The 22652-nt window shown below is 41.2% G+C and overlaps 1 protein-coding gene across 1 annotated transcript in view; it reads right to left on the bottom strand.

Moving 5' to 3' along the window:
• LOC139755466 (phospholipid-transporting ATPase ABCA3-like) overlaps nt 1-22652 on the bottom strand; it is a 151899-nt gene that overhangs the window by 79607 nt on the left and 49640 nt on the right. The window contains 5 exon segments of the mRNA XM_071673799.1: nt 827-1003; nt 2681-2930; nt 12120-12278; nt 13224-13321; nt 14298-14537. Coding sequence (XP_071529900.1) covers nt 827-1003; nt 2681-2930; nt 12120-12278; nt 13224-13321; nt 14298-14537 — 924 coding nt within the window.

The following is a 22652-nucleotide window of genomic DNA, read 5'->3' as shown; positions in this document are numbered from 1 at the left end:
AGTACATTTGTACATAATCTGCCCTTGTTATGGATGCATCACCTTGATGGAGTCTATACTCAAGGAAAGTATGATTTTATTCTGTCTAAGAGTTTGAGTGTTCTCGTGCAGCCACTGACACACGGTTTGCAAGTTGTATTTGAGAATTGTCCTGTAAACCAACACTCAAACATATTACACCACATTCCATGTCATTATAAGTTATGCCTTGGACCAGATATAATAACAGGTCGGAAAAGTTTGTTACAGATTCATGTAAACTCAAATGACCTGATGGTTTACGTTGAAGTTAGTTATCTACTGGAGGACAGTAATGATATTCGATATTTTTTTCTTTCTTTTTGTTGTTGTTATGCAACCTAGGTGTATTAATGTATTTTGTTGACCATAAAGAAACTGGACCAGATCACTGTGTTGTGGTGTTGCAATGCAATGTGGCAACACATGGAAGCTGGGTTTCGGCTCTGGTTGTAGAACTACTCGCTGATATCAGTAATCCTCTACAAGTATCGTTTTCTCTATATTACGTATCATCTGATGTATGGTGTGGAGTCTAGCTACTGACAGCCATGAAATCCTTCAATATCCATCTATACAACATTCCAAGATTTGAAGAAGTTTTTACCTTTATGTGGCAATATGTGGTAATGAAGTTCGATGGTGAGAGGGATTGAGAAGAGATTATGAAAAGCCATCTGTTCTCCACCAAGATTTTGCCACCATCTGCGTCTAATTCATTGCGTAGGCCAAGAATTCCTCTCACTACATTACCCCGTGATCCGCTACGCTACTCACCTCCATCAGAAACCTCTCTGAAGATTCTTACCTCTTCCTTCGAACATCTCGATGACCCTGAAGGCCAGCGACATGGCCATGTTGGGAAGAAGACACGACAGGATCTTCGGGGTCAGACCCAACTTGTCGTATTTGAAGTAGATGAGGCTGTTGGGGACGTTGTACGATAAGAACCACAGAAGGATGCCGATCGTAGTGGCCAGCGTGGCTGTCAGGGGACACAAGCGATACATTAAACTGTCCCGTCGCACTGTGGAAGACATTGAGCAAAGAGGGACACAGGAAATATGAAGACTGATAGACGTGGGAGAACTTCGGAACTAAGTTCCTGATGGAGAACGAGGAGGTTGTCTGCCGGAGAACAGCACATGGGAGCACATGTGAACGAGAGATAACACAAGACCTGATCGTCTGTGAGGAGGTTCACTAGTGGAGGACAGTAACAGTATCCCTAACTCCTAATCTGTATAGATGGAGTCAGCATGGTAAAGCGAAAGGCTAAACCTAAGAAGATGATCCATCAGGTAGAAAAACTTCTATCAAGGACTGTTCATAAGACTGTTATGCAGCAGTGATACCTAGGAACAATGACCGTACTGACAGATGAAAGACATATTAGAACCCATGATTATTAAGATGTATCAATATTGGAAAATATTATTCTTATGTTAACAGTGTTAACGAGTACGTCATTGCCTCATTGTCTATCGCTAAATGCATTTAGACACCAGTATGAGTACTGGGAGGTAAGTTTGAATGGAGAAAAACTGGAGGAAGTGAAGTGTTTTAGATATCTGGGAGTGGATTTGGCAGCGGATGGAACAATGGAAGCGAAAGTGAATCATAGGGTGGGGGAGGGGCCGAAAGTTCTGGGAGCGTTGAAAAATGTGTGGAAGGCGAGAACATTATCTCGGAAAGCAAAAATGGATATGTTTAAAGAAATAGTGGTTCCAAAAATGTTATATGTTTGCGAGGCGTGAACTATAGATAGGGTTGTGCGGGGAGAACGAAAAGTGGGAGACCAAATTGGAGGTGGAAGGATGGAGTGAAAAAGATTTTGAGCGATCGGGGCCTGAATATGCAGGAGGGTAAAAGGCGTGCAAGGAATAGCGTGAATTGGAACGATGTGGTATACCAGGATCGACGTGCTGTCATTGAATTGAACCAGGGCATGTGAAGCGTCTGAGGTAAACCATGGAATGTTTCGCGGGGCCTGAATGTGGAAAGGGAGCAGTGGTTTCGGTGCATTATACATGACAGCTAGAGAATGAGCGTGAACGAATGTGGCCTTTGTTAGCCTTTCCTAGCGCTACCTCGCGCGCATGCGGGGAGGGGGTTATTTCATGTGTGGCGGGGTGGCGACGGGAATGAATAAAGGCAGCAAGTATGAATTATGTACATATGTATATATGTATGTATCTATGTATGTATATATATGTATACGTTGAAATGTCTAGGTATGTATTTGTGCGTGTCTGGACGTGTATGTATATACATGTGTATGTGGGTAGGTTGGGCCATTCTTTCGCCTGTTTCCTTGCGCTACCTCGCTAACGCGGGAGACAACGACGAAGCAAAATAAATATACACATATATATGCGTGTGTGTGTGTGTGTGTGTGTGTGCGTGTGTGTGTGTGCGTGTGTGTCCAAATGTTCAGTTGTGTTAGATATTCATTAAAATCTTATGGATATACATCATTACATCCTACACCATACGATCTATTGGCCCACGATCAAGGGTTGTTGTGGACAGTCATGAGTAAGAGACAAATTGGAACGTTAGGATGATCTATGATGAACGTAAGGAACAAAAAGATTAGGAAACATAGAGAAAGTGTATAGTAGATGCGATATTTACGCTCAGGGACGTGTGCACCACTCACGTCTACTGAAGAAGGTGGAGACGGTGAGGCAGAAGCCGATGGAGGAGATGCCATACAGCGTCAGTAGCACCCACACGAAGAAGGGGTCACTGTAGTTGAGGATGGGCGGGATGGCCGTGTCCTTGTTGTGGAGTCCGACCGTGATCATGATGGTGATGACAGTGACCACTACCAGCATGGTCACCATGGCGTACAGGAACCAGCCAAACCACGCCAGCCACCGCTTCATGCCCATCATCTGCACCAGTTCCTGTAGGCAAGTCACACGGGATGAACTCAGTGGCTCGTTGTCATACTTGTGAGGGAAGTGTTGTGTGGAACCAACCACCTTTATAATTCTTATCTGTTTACCAATCTTTGTAGGAGCCCCAGGTCATCCCTTATCATCGACACAGTTTCTTGAGAGATACAAAGAGGAAATAACAAGAGTTTATTGGAAGCAAGAGAGTGGGAAGTGAATTTGGAAAAATTATAAAGAAAACATGTTATAGCATCAGAGTTGTGGATGAATGGAATGAGTCACGTGATGAAACTAGGAATGCTGACGTGATCGTCTTCATCACAGTCACTGTCCACCATCAACACCACTAGCTTCATCGTCAGTAAACTTGATAATCATTTGTTAACTACAGTTTACGGGCAGGAGCTAAAGTTTGTAAACTCGTGGCAGCATTTCTGACTACAGCCTAATATGTCCACGAAGGACGGTTTACACCTGAGCGATTTGTTATCTGCACGGGGTAGGTTCCTCAGTGAGTCAACGTGTGCGTTGTGGTCAAAGACTCATCCTCTGCGGCGGGGTATGTTGGTTGGCTGGTTGTTTAGTTTTTAGGTTTACCAACTACCACGGTCATTCAGGCCATCAACCTCAAGCTACGTCCACCAACCCAAAAAAATCACTAACATCTTCTTCAATGTGTTACTGATCATCCTCCGACCACATACTCACTCATTATGTGGCCCAGGTATGGAGGCAGGAGCGTCCCCTCTCGGTCATTCACCAGAATGTTTTATATATATACACCCAGTGCACTTAACAATGTTTTTTTAGAGGTATTTGCATTAAAATAAATTCTTATGATGTGGTGTTTCTGAATCTTGACTAGATGTTATATGTAGAGTTTTCCTTGCCATATATCCAGTTCCAGGGTACACTTTACTTAACAGTGATAGAGTGAGCAATGCAGTCGGTGTTGTCTTGATTCTAGATTTAATCATGATCCTGTACTGAAAAGTCTTGCTGCAGTTGATGCATCTCACTCCATTTCTATAGAAATTGAAGATAAATTTCATAAAGAATCACTGTGGGACTAATCTATATTCCTCCACACGTGCAGACAAGAAGCTTGTAAGGAATATGTCGTGGACATAATTGGATTATGATGGGAAATTTTAACAAGACACGATGAAAGTGAGGAGAATCCCTCGCCAGTTGTCAGGGGTGTGGGTGGAATCTACCCAAACTTACTTGCTAGTTTCCTAACACAATCTGGCTGAGAAACATGCTCGTAACATGAACATGTTAGACTCAGGTCCAGTTCTGAATAGTGATCTTGTCTAAACTGTCATGGCTGGAGAAACGTTTGGCTCCTGTGATCAACAAAAATCACATCTGAGGTAACTTTCAATGTTGCTTATGATGCTGGTCAACATAACGGCCCAGAAAGTATATCAGACTTTAGACATAAAGTTCACTTTTCAAGATGGGATAATTTGGGATGATATCATCAGCTAAGACAAACTTGACGTATCTCAGAAAAGGTTCAAAAAGACATTGAAGGAAAAGAGAAGGTAGGTACAGGCCATTTCATAGGAGACGGGTGTTTTTGAAACAGCTTTTTGTTTAAGAAAAAAGAACATCACAAGCTCAAGGAAAGAAATAATCAGCATGATAGAGCAAGCTACTTGCCTTCACCCTCTCAATCAATATGATTTCCCACGAATACTCGACAAACTTATACCTCTGCAATTTGAACACTCACCTTTATCCCGTTTACCTTTGTACAATGGCACCACGCATGAATTCCGCCTATCCTCAGGCACTTCACCATGACCCATACATACACTGAATACCCTTACCAACCAACCAGTCAACATTGTTACACAGTCACCCCTTTTCTTAATAAATTCAACTACAATACCATCCACTACCGCTACCTTGCCGCATTTCATCTTACGCAATGTTTTCACCACCTCTTCTCTCTTCACCAAAGCACTTTCCATGACTCACTCACTTCGCATAACACGCCAACCAAAATACTCTGATCTGACGCTTTATCATCAAACACATTTACATCCATCTCTACCTCACTCCATCACTACCTGTTATCACTTCCCCCTTGCCCCCTTCACCTATGTTCCCATTTCTTCTCTTGTCTTTCGCACATTATTTACTTCCTTCCAAAACATCTTTTGATTCTCCCTGAAGTTTGATGATTCTCTCTCATCCCAGCTCTAACTTGCCTTTTTTTTCAACCCTTGCACCTTTCTCTTGATCTGCCGCTTTTGCTTATACATCTTCCAGTCATTTGTACCCCTTCCATGGAAGTAACGCCTAAAGGCCTCACTTTTCTCTATTACTAACAACTTCTTTTCTTCATCCCACCACTCACTACCCTTTCCAATCTGCCCACATCCCACCTTTCTCATGCCACATGCATCTCTTGCACACACCAGCACTGCTTCCCTTTATTACCTCCCATTCCTCTTCCACTCCCCTCAATTCACTTGCTCTCACCTTTGCCATTCTAGACTCAATCTCTCCTGGTATTTCTTCACATAAGTTTCCTTTCCAAGATAATTCACTCTAACTGCTCTCTTCTCACTGATGTTGTCTCTTCTTTTTCGAAAAGTCTACAAATCTTCATCTTCGCCTCCACAAGGAAGTGATCAGACTGCCCATCTCAGCACATATACATCTAAAAGTCTTTATTTTGAACATATATATATATATATATATATATATATATATATATATATATATATATATATATATATATATATATATATATATGTATATATATATATATATATATATATATATATATATATATATATAGCTTTGTCGCTGCCTCCCGCGTTTGCGAGGTAGCGCAAGGAAACAGACGAAAGAAATGGCCCAACCCACTCCCATACACATGTATATACATACACACCCACACACTCAAATATACATACCTATACATCTCAATGTACACATATATATACACACACAGAAATATACATATATACACATGTACATAATTCATACTGTATGCCTTTATTTATTCCCATCGCCACCTCGCTACACATGGAATAACATCCCCCTCCCCCCTCATGTGTGCGAGGTACCGCTAGGAAAAGACAACAAAGGCCCCATTCGTTCACACTCAGTCTCCAGCTGTCATGTAATAATGCCCGAAACCACAGCTCCCTTTCCACATCCAGGCCCCACACAACTTTCCATGGTTTACCCCAAACGCTTCACATGCCCTGATTCAATCCATTGACAGCACGTCCACCCCGGTATACCACATCGATCCAATTCACTCTATTCCTTGCCCTCCTTTCACCCTCCTGCATGTTCAGGCCCCGATCACTCAAAATCTTTTTCACTCCATCTTTCCACCTCCAATTTGGTCTCCCACTTCCCCTCGTTCCCTCCACCTCCGACACATATAACCTCTTGGTCAATCTTTCCTCACTCATTCTCTCCATGTGCCCAAACCATTTCAAAACACCCTCTTCTGCTCTCTCAACCACACGCTTTTTATTTCCACACATCTCTCTTGCCCTTACATTACTTACTCGATCAAACCACCTCACACCACATATTGCTCTCAAACATCTTATTTCCAGCACATCCACCCTCCTGCGCACAACTCTATCCATAGCCCACACCTCGCAACCATACAACATTGTTGGAACCACTATTTCTTCAAACATACCCATTATTGCTTTCCGAGGTAATGTTCTCGACTTCCAAACATTCTTCAAGGCCACAGGATTTTCGCCCCCTCCCCCACCCTATGATTCACTTCCGCTTCCATGGTTCCATCCACTGCCAGATCCACTCCCAGATATCTAAAACACTTTACTTCCTCCAGTTTTTCTCCATTCAAACTTACCTCCCAATTGACTTGACCCTCAACCCTACTGTACCTAATAACCTTGCTCTTATTCACATTTGCTATTAACTTTCTTCTTTCACACACTTTACCAAACTCAGTCACCAGCTTCTGCAGTTTCTCACATGAATCAGCCACCCGCGTTGTATCATCAGCGAACAACAACTGACTCACTTCTCCAAGCTCTCTCATCCACAACAGACTTCATACTTGCCCCTTTTTCCAAAACTCTTGCATTCACCTCCCTAACAACCTCATCCATAAACAAATTAAACAACCATGGAGACATCACACACCCCTGCCGCAAACCTACATTCAATGAGAACCAATCACTTTCCTCTCTTCCTACACGTACACATGCCTTACATCCTCGATAAAACTTTTCACTGCTTCTAACAACTTGCCTCCCACACCATATATTCTTAGTACCTTCCACAGAGCATCTCTATCAACTCTATCATATGCCTTCTCCAGATCCATAAATGCTACATACAAATCCATTTGCTTTTCTAAGTATTTCTCACATACATTCTTCAAAGCAAACACCTGATCCACACACACACACACACACACACACACACATATATATATATATATATATATATATATATATATATATATATATATATATATATATAAGATCAACAGGAGGAGAATCTGCCTCGCAAGAAACGCAGCCGAAAGTCCCAGAAATTGGATGCAGATGATATGGATGATGGTGTTAGGCAGATCTTAGGACTGCATCCACTCTTTGTAAAGATTCATGTTAATGCAAAGGAGGGTAACAGCATAGTCATCACATTCTATTACATGCAGACCCTGCGCACAGTGACAGCAAAGTGTGCTGTGCATCTTCAGGAGAAAACAAAGTCTGCACTTACGTATGAATATTTATGAGTTTATCATTGGAACTGTACCTTACAATATGTAAATCTAGATCTTTTAAAGGACTAGAATTCATGAATTCTAAGTTCATAGTTATTTAGTTATTGGTAAGATGTACTGTTAAAAAAAGTCTAAACCAGTGTTTTTATTTACAGCAAATCAGTACTTAAGAAAATATACTTTCTTCGTAGCTAAATATTTTATACAGTGGATTATATACAGTTGGATAGAAAGCTGCATGTAGCACTGAAAGATACCTACAGTAGAATCTAGTAGTTTTTACAAAAATTTAACAAAAGTGAGAGAGATTTGAGCTTGTAAGGAAGTTAATAGTAGTGAAGGAGGGTAAAAGTAAAAGCTGATAACTGGTAAAAATATCAAGATGAAATATGGGTGATTTGGAGGAATTGATAATTTTATGAACCTAGGAGCATTTCTTAATGAACATAGAGAACTGGACAAAGAGCTTTTGAAGCAGTTGGGTCATTTTTTGGGGGGGGAAGTCATGAAGGAGTTAATTGCCAGGTTCAATTGTTTTCAGTGGAAACCAGAGTTGAGCCAGCTGTTACGAGTAACAGCAATATTTATGTTTCCAGGAGAGGAATGACACATCAGGTAGAAGTAGTTGGTAGGAATATTAGGTTGGAGCCTCTGAAAACACTATGCTAGTGTTGCTTTCTGCCAGTGGCCTGTTAGGGGTGAGGCACTAAAGACTAAGAAGTGGAAGTGGAGTTTAACCATTATGGAGACTTTTGCTGTGGCTACCCCTTTAAGGAACGGGTGACAAAGATATATAGATAGATAGAAAGACAATAAGGGCTAAGTCAACAGAAGTGGAATTTTCAAATCTTTTATTTGGGTTGAAAAGTAATTCAAATGAGAACTAAGAATTCACTAATGATATGAAATGGAGAAGTGGTTGAATACTGAAGATGAACCACTGAGATTGTGCTGAAAGATGGAACTGTGGATGCAGGGAGAATTGCAAGAATTTTTGTATGTAGAATGAATTCAAAAAATGATTGTTAAGGATGAAATGAGGTTAATCATTAATGAGAGAAATGTAGAACTGTGCAAGAATAGGCGTGCTTGTAGTAGACTGTTCTTTTGGTTTGATTGCACATGACTCTGCAGAGATGTATATTGAATGAGGTAATGAAGGGAGAACTAGAAAAATGTGTTCATAATGTACAATGTGTTTATTCATTATTTGTGTAACCCCTTCCCTTACCCTTATTCTTTTAGTATTCCAGTAAGTCATCAGTTTTATATTCAGTTTTGAAATATGTACTTTTAGACCAAGCAAAATGCAAAACATTTTATTTGAAATATCCCTGGGGATAGGGGAGAAAGAATACTTCCCACGTATTCCCTGCGTGTCGTAGAAAGTGACTAAAAGGGAAGGGAGCGGGGGCTGGAAATCCTCCCCTCTCATTTTTTTTTTAATTTTCCAAAAGAAGGAACAGAGAAGGGGGCCAGGTGAGGATATTTCCTCAAAGGCCCAGTCCTCTGTTCTTAACGCTACCTCGCTAATGCGGGAAATGGCGAATAGTATGAAAGAAAAGAAAGAAATATATATATATATATATATATATATATATATATTTTTTTTTTTTTTCATACTATTCGCCGTTTCCCGCGATAGCGAGGTAGCGTTAAGAACAGAGGATTGGGCCTTTTTTGGAATATCCTCACCTGGCCCCCTCTGTTCCTTCTTTTGGAAAATTAAAAAAAAAAAAGGAGAGGGGAGGATTTCCAGCCCCCCGCTCCCTCCCCTTTTAGTCGCCTTCTACGACACGCAGGGAATACGTGGGAAGTATTCTTAATCCCCTATCCCCAGGGATATATATATATATATATATATATATATATATATATATATATATATATATATATATATATATATATATATATATATATATATATATATATATATATATATATATATATATATATTTCTGTCTTGTGTCTCCCCTGATGATGTGATTATTACACTAAAGTGCACTTGGGAACTTACCGTGCTTCATTTTCCCCGTGGACTCATAGGAATATACTTGATCACGCGCAAAATTGTGGTTGGGCCATTATTTCGTCTGTTTCCTTGGGCTACCTCGCTGTCGAGGGAGACAGCGACTAAGTATGATGATATAATGCAACATGATATATATATATATATATATATATATATATATATATATATAATTTATTTATTTTGCTTTGTCGCTTCTCCCGCGTTTGCGAGGTAGCGCAAGGAAACAGACGAAAGAAATGGCCCAACCCACCCCCATACACATGTATATACATACATGTCCACACACGCAAATATACATACCTATACATCTCAATGTACACATATATATACACACACAGACACATACATATATACCCATGCGCACAATTCACACTGTCTGCCCCCATTCACTCCCATCGCCACCTCGCCGCACATGGAATACCATCCCCCTCCCCCCTCATGTGTGCGAGGTAGCACCAGGAAAAGACAACAAAGGCCCCATTCGTTCGCACCCAGTCTCCAGCTGTCATGCTATAATGCCCGAAACCACAGCCCCCTTTCCACATCCAGGCCCCACACAACTTTCCATGGTTTACCCCAGACGCTTCACATGCCCTGATTCAATCCACTGACAGCACGTCAACCCCGATATACCACATCGATCCAATTCACTCTATTCCTTGCCCTCCTTTCACCCTCCTGCATGTTCAGGCCCCGATCACACAAAATCTTTTTCACTCCATCTTTCCACCTCCAATTTGGTCTCCCACTTCTCCTCGTTCCCTCCACCTCCGACACATATATCCTCTTGGTCAATCTTTCCTCACTCATTCTCTCCATGTGCGCAAACCATTTCAAAACACCCTCTTCTGCTCTCTCAACCACACTCTTTTTATTTCCACACATCTCTCTTACCCTAACATTACTTACTCGATCAAACCACCTCACACCACACATTGTCCTCAAACATCTCATTTCCAGCACATCCACCCTCCTGCGCACAACTCTATCCATAGCCCACGCCTCGCAACCATACAGCATTGTTGGAACCACTATTCCTTCAAACATACCCATTTTTGCTTTCCGAGATAATGTTCTTGACTTCCACACATTCTTCAAGGCTCCCAGGATTTTCGCCCCCTCCCCCACCCTATGATTCACTTCCGCTTCCATGGTTCCATCCGCTGCCAGATCCACTCCCAGATATCTAAAACACTTTACTTCCTCCAGTTTTTCTCCATTCAAACTTACCTCCCAATTGACTTGACCCTCAACCCTACTGTACCTAATAACCTTGATCTTATTCATATTTACTCTTAACTTTCTTCTTTCACACACTTTACCAAACTCAGTCACCAGCTTCTGCAGTTTCTCACATGAATCAGCCACCAGCGCTGTATCATCAGCGAACAACAACTGACTCACTTCCCAAGCTCTCTCATTCACATATATATATATATATATATAGATATATCATGTTGCATTACATCATCATACTTAGTCGCTGTCTCCCTCGACAGCGAGGTAGCCCAAGGAAACAGACGAAATAATGGCCCAACCACAATTTTGCGCGTGATCAAGTATATTCCTATGAGTCCACGGGGAAAATGAAGCACGATAAGTTCCCAAGTGCACTTTCGTGTAATAATCACATCATCAGGGGAGACACAAGACAGAAATATAATGGTTCAATTGTTATACAACGAAGAGACATAGCTAGGTCGCCATTTTGGTAAACATGTGATTGTCTTGAGAAATAAATGAATAAGAATATATATACTGTTTATATTCATCAAACCACTAGTTATAATTACCAAAGAAACATCAGATTCAGGTTAGCCTAAAACCAACTTCCCCGCTCTGCTTGGCTATAGTGAGGATAGCACCCAGGGCGTCTCCGTGTGAGGACCCAGGGACAGCACCCAGGGTGTCTCCGTGTGAGGACCCAGGGACAGCACCCAGGGTGTCTCCGTGTGAGGACCCAGGGACAGTACCCATGGTGTCTCCGTGTGAGGACCCAGGGACAGTACCTATTGTGTCTCCGTGTGAGGACCCAGGGACAGCACCCAGGGTGTCTCCGTGTGAGGACCCAGGGACAGTACCCATTGTGTCTCCGTGTGAGGACCCAGGGACAGTACCTATTGTGTCTCCGTGTGAGGACCCAGGGACAGCACCCAGGGTGTCTCCGTGTGAGGACCCAGGGACAGCACCCATGGTGTCTCCGTGTGAGGACCCAGGGACAGTACCTATTGTGTCTCCGTGTGAGGACCCAGGGACAGCACCCAGGGTGTCTCCGTGTGAGGACCCAGGGACAGCACCCAGGGTGTCTCCGTGTGAGGACCCAGGGACAGCACCCAGGGTGTCTCCGTGTGAGGACCCAGGGACAGCACCCAGGGTGTCTCCGTGTGAGGACCCAGGGATTACATGATTCACTTACCCTCACTCCCGTCTCCTTCTCATGGACGACGCTCTTGATGAGCGACGGCGACAGAAGGACGAGGGACAGCACGACGTAGGAGGGGAGGAAGGAGCCGTACAGCTGACTGACTCCGTGGTCGCTGTAGTAGGACGGATACGGGTACTCCTCCACGCTCACCTGACCCATAGTAGACAGGAGGGAAAGATTCATCATTACCACAGACAGGAGGAGAGGTAGCGAATCCATGGTAGACAGGAGGGAAGTTAGTGTCTCCACCATAGACAGAAGGAGAATTAGCATCTCCACCGTAGACAGGGGAAGGTAATCATGTCCACCACATACATTAGAAAAGGAGGCGTGTCTACCGTAGAAAGGAGGGTTACAGGCGTCACCATCAGAAGCATGAAAGGAGGAGATGCATTCACCATAGACGGGAAGGGAAATGATATATCCACCATAGATAGGAAGGGAAGCAGGCGTCTCCACCATGAACAGGAAGGGAAGCAGGCGTCTCCATCAAAGACAGGAAAGGAAGCAGGTGTCTCAACCATTTACGGGAAAGGAGGCAGGTGTTTCCATCAAAGACAGAAAGGAACGCAGGCCTCTCCACCATAAACAGGAAGGAAGGTGAGTATATTCATCATGGGCATGAGGGAGGCAAGGATCTCCACTATGGACAGGAGGGAAGGAGACACAAAGCAGGCGTCTCTACCATAGATCGTCACCACCTTATACATATATATAGGAGTAGACGGGCCATTACCGCCACTGGCTGGGGTTAGTGAAGCCTCACCATAACAGACACGAGGAAAATGGCTGTCATTATCACGGACACAAACACTGAAATTAGATCAAACAAAAAAGAATAATTTAAAAGTGCAGAATATACAAGTTTGTTCATCGTGCATCTACTGCACCTAGACAGTGCCGGATATGAGAAGGTGCCGAATCTATAGATCCCCAACTTCACAGCCTTATTTTACCACCATTACTATGGGGGATGCCATAGTAGTTACATTACAGGGAACCTTGACAAACAACATTATACATTTTGAGTTTTAATCATGAACAAGGAAAGAGTTAGTGCTGCACTCTACGTGCCACTTAAGACACGAGTCTTACCTTATAATCACTGACGTAAGTTTCGTTCTTGGTCAGTTCGGAGATGTAGAATCGATCTACGAGGCTCTGCACCAGGGTGAACCCTCCATCAATATACTCTGTCGTGGTGACGAATGGTTAGCAAGAGTGATGGAAATGCCTTTGTGCCTTACGTCATCCTGGATGCCAACCAGTTCAGATCTCAGACGTAATCTTTCCCCTAGAACTGATGCTATTATTTTGTGACCATCTCAAATAAAACACATGATATTGGCAAGATCTGTTACCTTCTATTACCTCTTTTTGATGGTGCTAACATCAGCAGTTTGGTTCATTGCCTAGACATATCATTCTGATTAACATCTTTAGTCTCGAATCTTTATGTTCATACAGTCGAATCTCCTAAGGTGATTCGTTTGTTCATTAACCTTTAGAGTTATAAGAAACCTCTTTCCACCCAACCTCTTGCCCTGTATGTTTGTTCCAGCATTGGTTCAGCTGCGACGGATCCTGTCGTGGCCTCAAAATAGCTGCAGGATGCACCACAGTCGCCACAGACACAGATATATATATATGTGAGGTATGTTATGTCTGGGCCGCTCAGTGGGCAGTGCTAAGATCTATAGTATTGTTACTCTGTCTTTACCATCTTGATCACTGTGATACGACCCTTGAACACGATGGTACGATCATTGAGCATGACGGTACGACCCTTAAGCAGGATGTTCCGAACCCTTGAGTTGTATATCCTGATCTTTAACCTGACCTTAAAGGTCAGAGCCTCATAGCAAAGTGTAGAACCGTCGTGCTCAAAGGTCGCACCGACATGGTCAAGAATCGTAGCGATTTGTTCAAGGATACTTTACTGAAATGTTCCAGTGCATGGAAGATTAATCCTGTGTGTGTGTGTGTGTGTGTGTGTGTGTGTGTGTGTGTGTGTGTGTGTGTGTGTGTGTGTGTGTGAAAATGTAGAACCTTACGTAACAAGAGTGTACACAAGGCCACACACACCTACACGCCCACACACACACACACCCACACACACACACACACACACACACACACACGACCTACTACTAACAGTGTGTGACTCACTGGCGGGGGAGAGGCCTGGTCCGGCTTGCTGCACGAAGGGGTAGAGGGAGGCTGTGCCCCATATGCCCGTCATCCTCAGGTCGTACCTGAGGTGTTGAGGTACCTCGTTAACCTGCAGGTCATCCGGGTCGTTGTTGAAGTACAGACCGAGGAGGAAGGGTGTCTGGGACTGGTTCGTTGTGTAGTACGACTGTTTGACCAGGAGGTCCATCTCCTCGTTGCTTGCCACACTCACAAGAGCTGCAGGAGGAGGAGGAAGAGGAGGAGGAGATGGCTTACATACAAGGATGATTGAGAGCTACAAGTGGGAGGTGCAACTCGAAAATGCTTTTGGAGATGAGTTCACGGACATAACCTCTCCCCTACACCCAACCCATCCCAAGAAACTACAAAATAAATGACTAATGACATGAATAAGAGAAAATTCAGATACACACACACACACACACACACACACACACACACACACACACACACATTCCAGATATATTTCTTTTCATATGTATTCGCCATTTCCCGTGTTAGAGAGATATAGTCGAGAACAAATAGCCTCAAAGGGAAAATCCTCACTTGGCGCACTTCGCTGTTCCTTCTTTAGAAAAAGTCAAACAGGAGTGGGGAATATCCAGCCCCCCACCCCCCCTTTTAGTCGCTTTCTACAACATGCAGGGAATACGTGGGAAATATTCTTTCTCCTCTATCCCCAGAGATAATATAGATAAACATATATACAAATATATATGCATACATGGTTGTCTAATTTGTTTATGGTTGGGGTTGTTAAGGAGGTGAATGCAAGAGTTTTGGAAAGAGGGGCAAGTATGCGGTCTGTTGGGGATGAGAGAGCTTGAAAAGTGAGTCAGTTGTTGTTCGCTGATGATACACCGCAAGTGGCTGATTCGAGTGAGAAACTGCAGAAGCTGGTGACTGAGTTTGGTAAAGTGTGTGAAAGAAGAAAGCTGAGAGTGAATGTGAATAAGAGCAAGGTTATCAGGTACAGTAGGGTTGAGGGACAAGACTGGAGGAATTGAAGTGTTTCAGATATCTGGGAGTGGATTTGGCAGCGGATGGAACCATGGAAGCGGAAGTGAGTCATAGGGTGGGGGACGAAGGCAAAAGTTCTGGGAGCGTTGAAGAATATGTGGAAGGCGAGAACTTTATCTCGGAAAGCAAAAATTGGTATGTTTGAGGGAATAGTGGTTCCAACAATGTTATATGGTTGCGAGGCGTGGTCTATAGCAGGGGTTGTGCGGAGGAGGGTGTGAGGTGATTTGATCGAGTAAGTAATGAAAGGGTAAGAGAGATGTATGGAAATAAAAAGAGTGTGGTTGAGAGAGCAGAAGAGGGTGTATTGAAGTGGTTTGGTCACATGGAGAGAATGAGTGAGGAAAGATTGACAAAGAGGATATATGTGTCAGAGTTGGAGGGAACAAGGAGAAGTAGGAGACCAAATTGGAGGTGGAAGGATGGAGTGAAAAAGATTTGGGTTGATCTGGGCCTAAACATGTAGGAGGGCGAAAGGCGTGCGAGGAATAGAGTGAATTGGAACGATGTGGTATACCGGGGTTGACGTGCTGTCAGTGGATTGAAACAGGGCATGTGAAGCGTCTGGGGTAAACTATGGAAAGTTTTGTGGGGCCTGGTTGTGGAAAGGGAGCTGTGGTTTCGGTGCATTACACATGACAGCTAGAGATTGAGTGTGAACGAATGTGCCCTTTGTTGCCTTTTCCTAGTGCTACCTTGCGCGCGTGCGGGGGGAGGGGGGTGTTATTTCATGTGTGGCTGGGTGGCGACAGTAATGAATAAAGGCGGCATGTATGAATTATGTACATGTGTATATATGTGTATGTCTGTGTATGCATATATATGTACACGTTGAAATGTATAGGTATGTATATGTGCGTGTGTGGGCTTGTATGTATATACATGTGTATGTGGGTAGGTTGGGCCATTCTTTCGTCTGTTTCCTTGCGCTACCTCACTAAGGCGGGAGACAGCGACAAAGTATAATAAATAAAAATAAATGAATGTTAAGAGAGAGAGAGAGAGAGAGAGAGAGAGAGAGAGAGAGAGAGAGAGAGAGAGAGAGAGAGAGAGAGAGAGAGAGAGAGAGAGAGAGAGAGAGAGAGAGAGAGAGAGAGATATGAAATTACATGCATCACTACATGTTTCACGGAGACAATCCACCTTATCAGGTGCAAACAATCCATAAAGTTTTAAATCCCAACATCAAAACAAAAATTCCGCTTCTCATGTGTCACTATCGACTACACACTGGCCTGATCAGTAAAGGGAAAGTGCGGGGGTGCCTTGTGAATAAGGGGTTTTGTGAGTGTGGGGCACGTTGGGCTGGGTAACAAGATGTGTGTTCAACTACTTTTCTTTTGTTATCATTTCTTGATCATTCTTTCCTAATGATTTGGTTGATGATAGGAGGTGCTTTAAAGTTACCTAACGACAAATTAAGTTCTTGTATTAGCGATTAAGATAGATTCAGTGTCGTTACAGGTAACCTAATCAGATGAGGGATACAATGTGACTGGGTTGTTAAGGTCTACAGGGTAATCGTTATCATGACAGTGTTTAGCGATCCCAACTTTTGTGGTCATCTCCGCGTAATGAATGACTGTGCCAATAGCACATCCATGCAATTTTCCAGGAATACTCAGCAGACTTATGCCTCTGAAATTTGAACTATCACCTTTATTCCCTTTGCCTTTATACAGTGGCACTATATATGCACATCTCCAATCCTCAGGCACTTCACAATGAGCCATACATACCCTGAATATCCTTACCAACCAATCAACAACACAGTCACCCCGTTTCTCAATAAATGCAAGTGCAACATCATCCAATCCCGCCGCCTTTCCGGATTCATCTTCCTCAAGGCTCTTCACCCAACCACTGTCCATGACTCCCTCACTTCGCACACCACCACGACCAAAACACCATACATCTGCCGCTCTAGCATCAAATACATTTAACAACTCTTCAAAATGCTCGCTCCATCTCCTTCTCACTTCATTACCCATTATCACTTTCCCTTTTACCTCTTCACTGACGTTCCCGTTTGTTCTCTAGTCTTTCGCACGTTATTTACCTCCTTCCAAAACATCTTTTTATTCTCCCCAAAGTTTAATGATACTCTCACATCCGAACTCTCATTTGCCCTCTTTTTCAACCCTTGTACCTTTCTCTCGACCTCTTGCCGCTTTCCTTTATATATCTCCCAATCATTTGCACTATCTTCCTGTAAGTGCCACCAAAACACCTCTCTTTCACTGAAAATGAGACTAAGAGGACTTCCCCTGGCCGAGGACATTATTTTGCCAAAACATAAACTCATTAGTTTTATTATGAAATCACTATTCACTGAAGTCCCCACTGAAAATCTATCACATACCTAAGGAGGAAGTTACCAGCTTTGCCCCTTCCCATACAAACTTTCTTCGACTTGGTAGAGCTTTGTGTTTCCAGTTATGTCTTCCAAGATGATGAAGATAATCTTGATACACAGAAATCTGGTCTAGCCATGGGAAATCTTCTTAGTGCCATCCTCAGTAACTCATTCATGAAATACTTTGAGAGTGAGATTTTAACTTCAATAAGTAACAATCCAAAAATCTGGCTTCGATACGTTGATGACGTATGGTTCGCATGTCCATCTTCCCAAGATTGTGATGTTTTCTTTGATGAATTAAATAACACTCACCCCACCTTTGATATCAAATTCAAGATCATATGGGAAAAAGAGGGTAAATTGCCGTTTCTTTATGTGTTGATAATCAAGGTATCTGATTATTTATCCTTTAAGATCCACAGGAAGCCTACCAATGATGAGAGCCATATTCATTTTTTTTTTCTTTTTTTTAGTACATGATCCTTCCGTAGAAACGCCTGTGGTTATGGCTATGCTTTGAAGAGCATTACGGATATATGTGATCCTACAAGTTTAGTAGATGAATATAGTCATATAAGACGTACCTTTATGCAGTTGTTATCTTAAGTGATTTGTGAGCAATGCTTACTGGAAAGCCAGGGAGACATTTTGTGCATCTACTGACAAAAATGTGGAAAAGGATGACAGATCTGAATATTTAGTGTTGCCCCATTCTCGTACATCAGCTAATCTAAACAAGTGCTAAAACTGATTTTAATGTTGCCTTCCAATACAACAACACGATTAGTAAGACGGTAATAAAAAGTAGGTTAATTATTAGCAATTTCGGTGTTTACGTCGTCAAGATGTAAACATTGGCCAGACCGGTAAAACAGTAACTGAGAGATGCTAATGGCACTGTCATTCAGTACGCAGAGGTGACCACAGTAATGCGATCGCTAAGCGCTGGCAAAGAAAATCAATCACCCAGTAGACCTTAACTACCCAGTCACATTATACCCTTAATCACCCAGTAGACCTTAACTACCCAGTCACATTATACCCTTAACCTGAGTATGCTACCCGTAACGTCATTGAATCTGTCTTGATTGCTGACACTAAGAACTTTGATTTGTCTCCGGGTAGCTTTAAAGCACATCCTATTATTATCAACCAAATCATTATGAAAGAATTATCAAGAAACTCCCCACCCACCATAACCACACACACATGCCCTCCTCCCCTCCCCCTAACCACAAGGCATCCCCCATTTTCTCTTTAACGGTCAGGCCAGTGTATACCTCACCATCACTGTGACAGTGGACTGGACCAAGAACACAAACCCTTCTTTTGTGATAAGCCTGTCTAATAAACAACGAGATAAAGATTCCTTGTGTGCATTAGGCTATGGTTTGAGTTTTGTGTGCTCTAACAGGGAAGCCAGCTGTGTTGATGTCACAAAGTTTTTATGTAATTTAGAGAAATACAGTAATTTAAGTAATGATGAAATTAATATCTGTAAGGGTTTAGTGTATGCCAGTTTGACAAAACCAGTGGAAGCTAATTGCCCTAAAAGATTTATAAGAGCTATTAACACCTTAAAAAAAAACAAGGATATACATATTACTAAAGCAGGTAAGGCTAACACTGTTGTGGTTTTAGACAAAAGTAACTTTATCTAAAATGAATGATTTTCTAAATGATGACACAACATATTCTAAACTTAGTAAAAATCCCTTAGAGGCAGTTAACTCTCACTTCAATAAAGAAATAAAGTTGTTGTTGAAAGGTAATAGTTCTCTTATCAAAAGTTTGTCATCTTTGTCCCCTTCATTGCCACATATGTATGGACTTATCAAAACACATAAACAGAATTTTCCAGCAAGACCTATAGTGAGTTCAGTAGGCTCCATCACATATAAACTGTCAAAATGGTTAGTTTCTCTATTAAGCCCTTTAGTGGGTAAGGTATGAGATTCTAATATCATGAACAATGCAGATATAGTCAACAAGCTAAACAATATCAATGTTAATTTTGATTTCAAACTAGTTAGCTTTGATGTTTCCTCACTTTTCACTAAAGTTCCAGTTGATGACCTTTTAGAATATCTATTTGATTTCTTGGATGATAGTCATTAACCTGTTTCAAAGTCTGTTTTCATTGAACTGATAAAATTGTTTATTAAAGACTGTGTATTTCAATTCAATGGAGATTATTACGCTCAAAAATTTGGTATGGCAATTGGTAACCCTCTTTCACCTGTACTAAGTAATCTTTATATGGAATTGTTTGAAACAAAATTACTAAAGGATATCTTACCTTCTAATGCAATTTGGTTAAGGAATGTAGATGATGTTCTTTGTGTTTGGCCAACAAATGAAAATTTACAAATATTTCTCACCTTACTTAACAATTTAGTACCTTCCATCAAATTTACTGTAGAAAATGAAAATAATGGTATGTTACCATTTTTAGATTGCATGATCCATAGGCAAGGAAACAAGTTTAAGTTTAGCATATACAGAAAACCCACCAATGTATGCTCATATAACCATTATTACTCATCTCAACATGACAGAGTTAAATCATCATCATTTCAATCTATGTTCCTTAGGGCATTACGTATTTGCAGTCCAGAGTTTATTGATGATGAGTCTGAGAAGATATGTTCTATTGGATCTAAGTTGAAGTACCCTAGATCTTTCATTGATAAATCCCTTAAGTTAGCAAAGAAATCATTTTATAGAGTTGAGCCAAACCTCCCATTGACCCCAAGAATCTTTTAGTTCTCCCTCTTGATGATAATAATTTCACTTTACTTCCCATGTTGCTTAAATCCTTTAATGTAAATGTTGCCTTCAGCAACAATAATACTATAAAGAATATCTTAATCAGTAATTCACCAGAAAATTCACTTGGATGCATCTATAAAGTGCCTTGTGGAAATTGTGATAAATTCTATATTGGTCAGACTGGTAAGGATCTTTCTTTTAGACTTAAGCAACATAGATATAGTATAAGAGCGGAGCAAGAATCAAATGCTTTGTTTAATCACGTTAAAAACTATAATCATTGTATTGACTGGAGTAATGTCATCTCAGTTATTAAATCTAACACTATTACCAAGAGAAATATCATTGAATCTTCTATTATTAAATACACAAAGAATTATAATCTTAATATTAGTGATGGTCTATACAAATTAGATAACTTTATTGTTGATGGAATTTGTAAAATGATTAGTTTATGAACGCTCGTTGTATGTTTTGGACAAGCACAGTTTCCCAAATGGCGTCCTAGCTTCGTCTCTTCGATGTATATCAACTGACTTATATTTCTCTCTTGTGTCTCCCCTGATGATGTGATTATCACATGAAAGTGCTATTGGGAACTTATCGTGTTTCATTTTCCCCGCGGACTCATAGGAATATATATATATATATATATATATATATATATATATATATATATATATATATATATATATATATATATATATATATATATATATATACATATATATATCTATCCCTGGGGATAAGGGATTAAGAATACTTCCCAGGTATTGCCTGCGTGTCGTAGAAGGCGACTAAAAGGGGAGGGAGCGGGGGGGCTGGAAATCCTCCCCTCCCGTTTTTTTTTTTTTTTCAATTTTCCAAAAGAGGGAACAGAGGGGGCCAGGTGAGGATATTCCAAAAAAGGCCCAGTCCTCTGTTCTTAACGCAACCTCGCTAACGCGGGAAATGGCGAATAGTTTAAAAGAAAGATATATATATATATATATATATATATATATATATATATATATATATATGGTATATATATATATGTGGTATACAGGGGTTGACGTGCTGTCAGTGGATTGAATCAAGGCATGTGAAGCGTCTGGGGTAAACCATGGAAAGCTGTGTAGGTATGTATATTTGCGTGTGTGGACGTATGTACATGTATGGGGGGGGGGGGGGTTGGGCCATTTCTTTCGTCTGTTTCCTTGCGCTACCTCGCAAACGCGGGAGACAGCGACAAAGTATAAAAAAAAAAAAAAAAAAAAAAAAAAAATATATATATATATATATATATATATATATATATATATATATATATATATATATATATATATTCGTGTGTGTGTATGTGTGTGTAATTTCAGAATAGAAGTAACATGCTCGATCTTTGAATATCTGCTGTGTTTACCGTTACTAACAAGGGATCGGATCTGTACATCTGAGGAAAATCAAAACAGATATATAACAGCGTCGGTGGACAATGTAAACCGTTGTCGATCCAAGCCTTTTTCTTTTTTTTTCCACAAAATCATTAAGATCTCATATTATGGAGGATTTCCAGTTAACTGAAGGACCTTCATGATTATCATGCGTTGCTGATCGACTGAGTTAGTGCTAAACCTTGACCACGCTGTGCGGTGAAGAGGTTCAACTTGAAGTGACGCAAGAATAAGAACCCTGGTAAGATATTGAATGTTATCAGGTTGTGATAACACGCACCGATAAGGCCTAACAGTGGCGTCCTGCTTGGGCTGTCAGAGGTATGGCTGGGAAAATGAGACTGTATGTGTGTGATTGCTACCAGTTGTTTGCTATGGCAAGAGAGTTTTATATTCTCCTGTTGCCCCGTCTTCTTAAGTTCATTTATATATATATATATATATATATATATATATATATATATATATATATATATATATATATATATATATATATATATATATATTTATTTATTTATTTATACATCTATTTTGCCTTGTCGCTGTCTCCCGTGTTTGCGAGGTAGCGCAAGGAAACAGACGAAAGAAATGGCCCAATCCATCCCCATACACATGTATATACATACACGTCCACACACTCAAATATACATACCTATACATCTCAATGTACACATATATATACACACACAGACATATACATATATACACATGTACGTAATTTATACTGTCTGCCTTTATTTATTCCCA

This window comes from Panulirus ornatus, chromosome 19 (assembly GCF_036320965.1).
Source record: "Panulirus ornatus isolate Po-2019 chromosome 19, ASM3632096v1, whole genome shotgun sequence".
NCBI classification, from domain to species: domain Eukaryota; kingdom Metazoa; phylum Arthropoda; class Malacostraca; order Decapoda; family Palinuridae; genus Panulirus; species Panulirus ornatus.
Note: the sequence above shows the minus strand (reverse complement) of the source record. Positions and strands in the feature narration are given on the sequence as shown.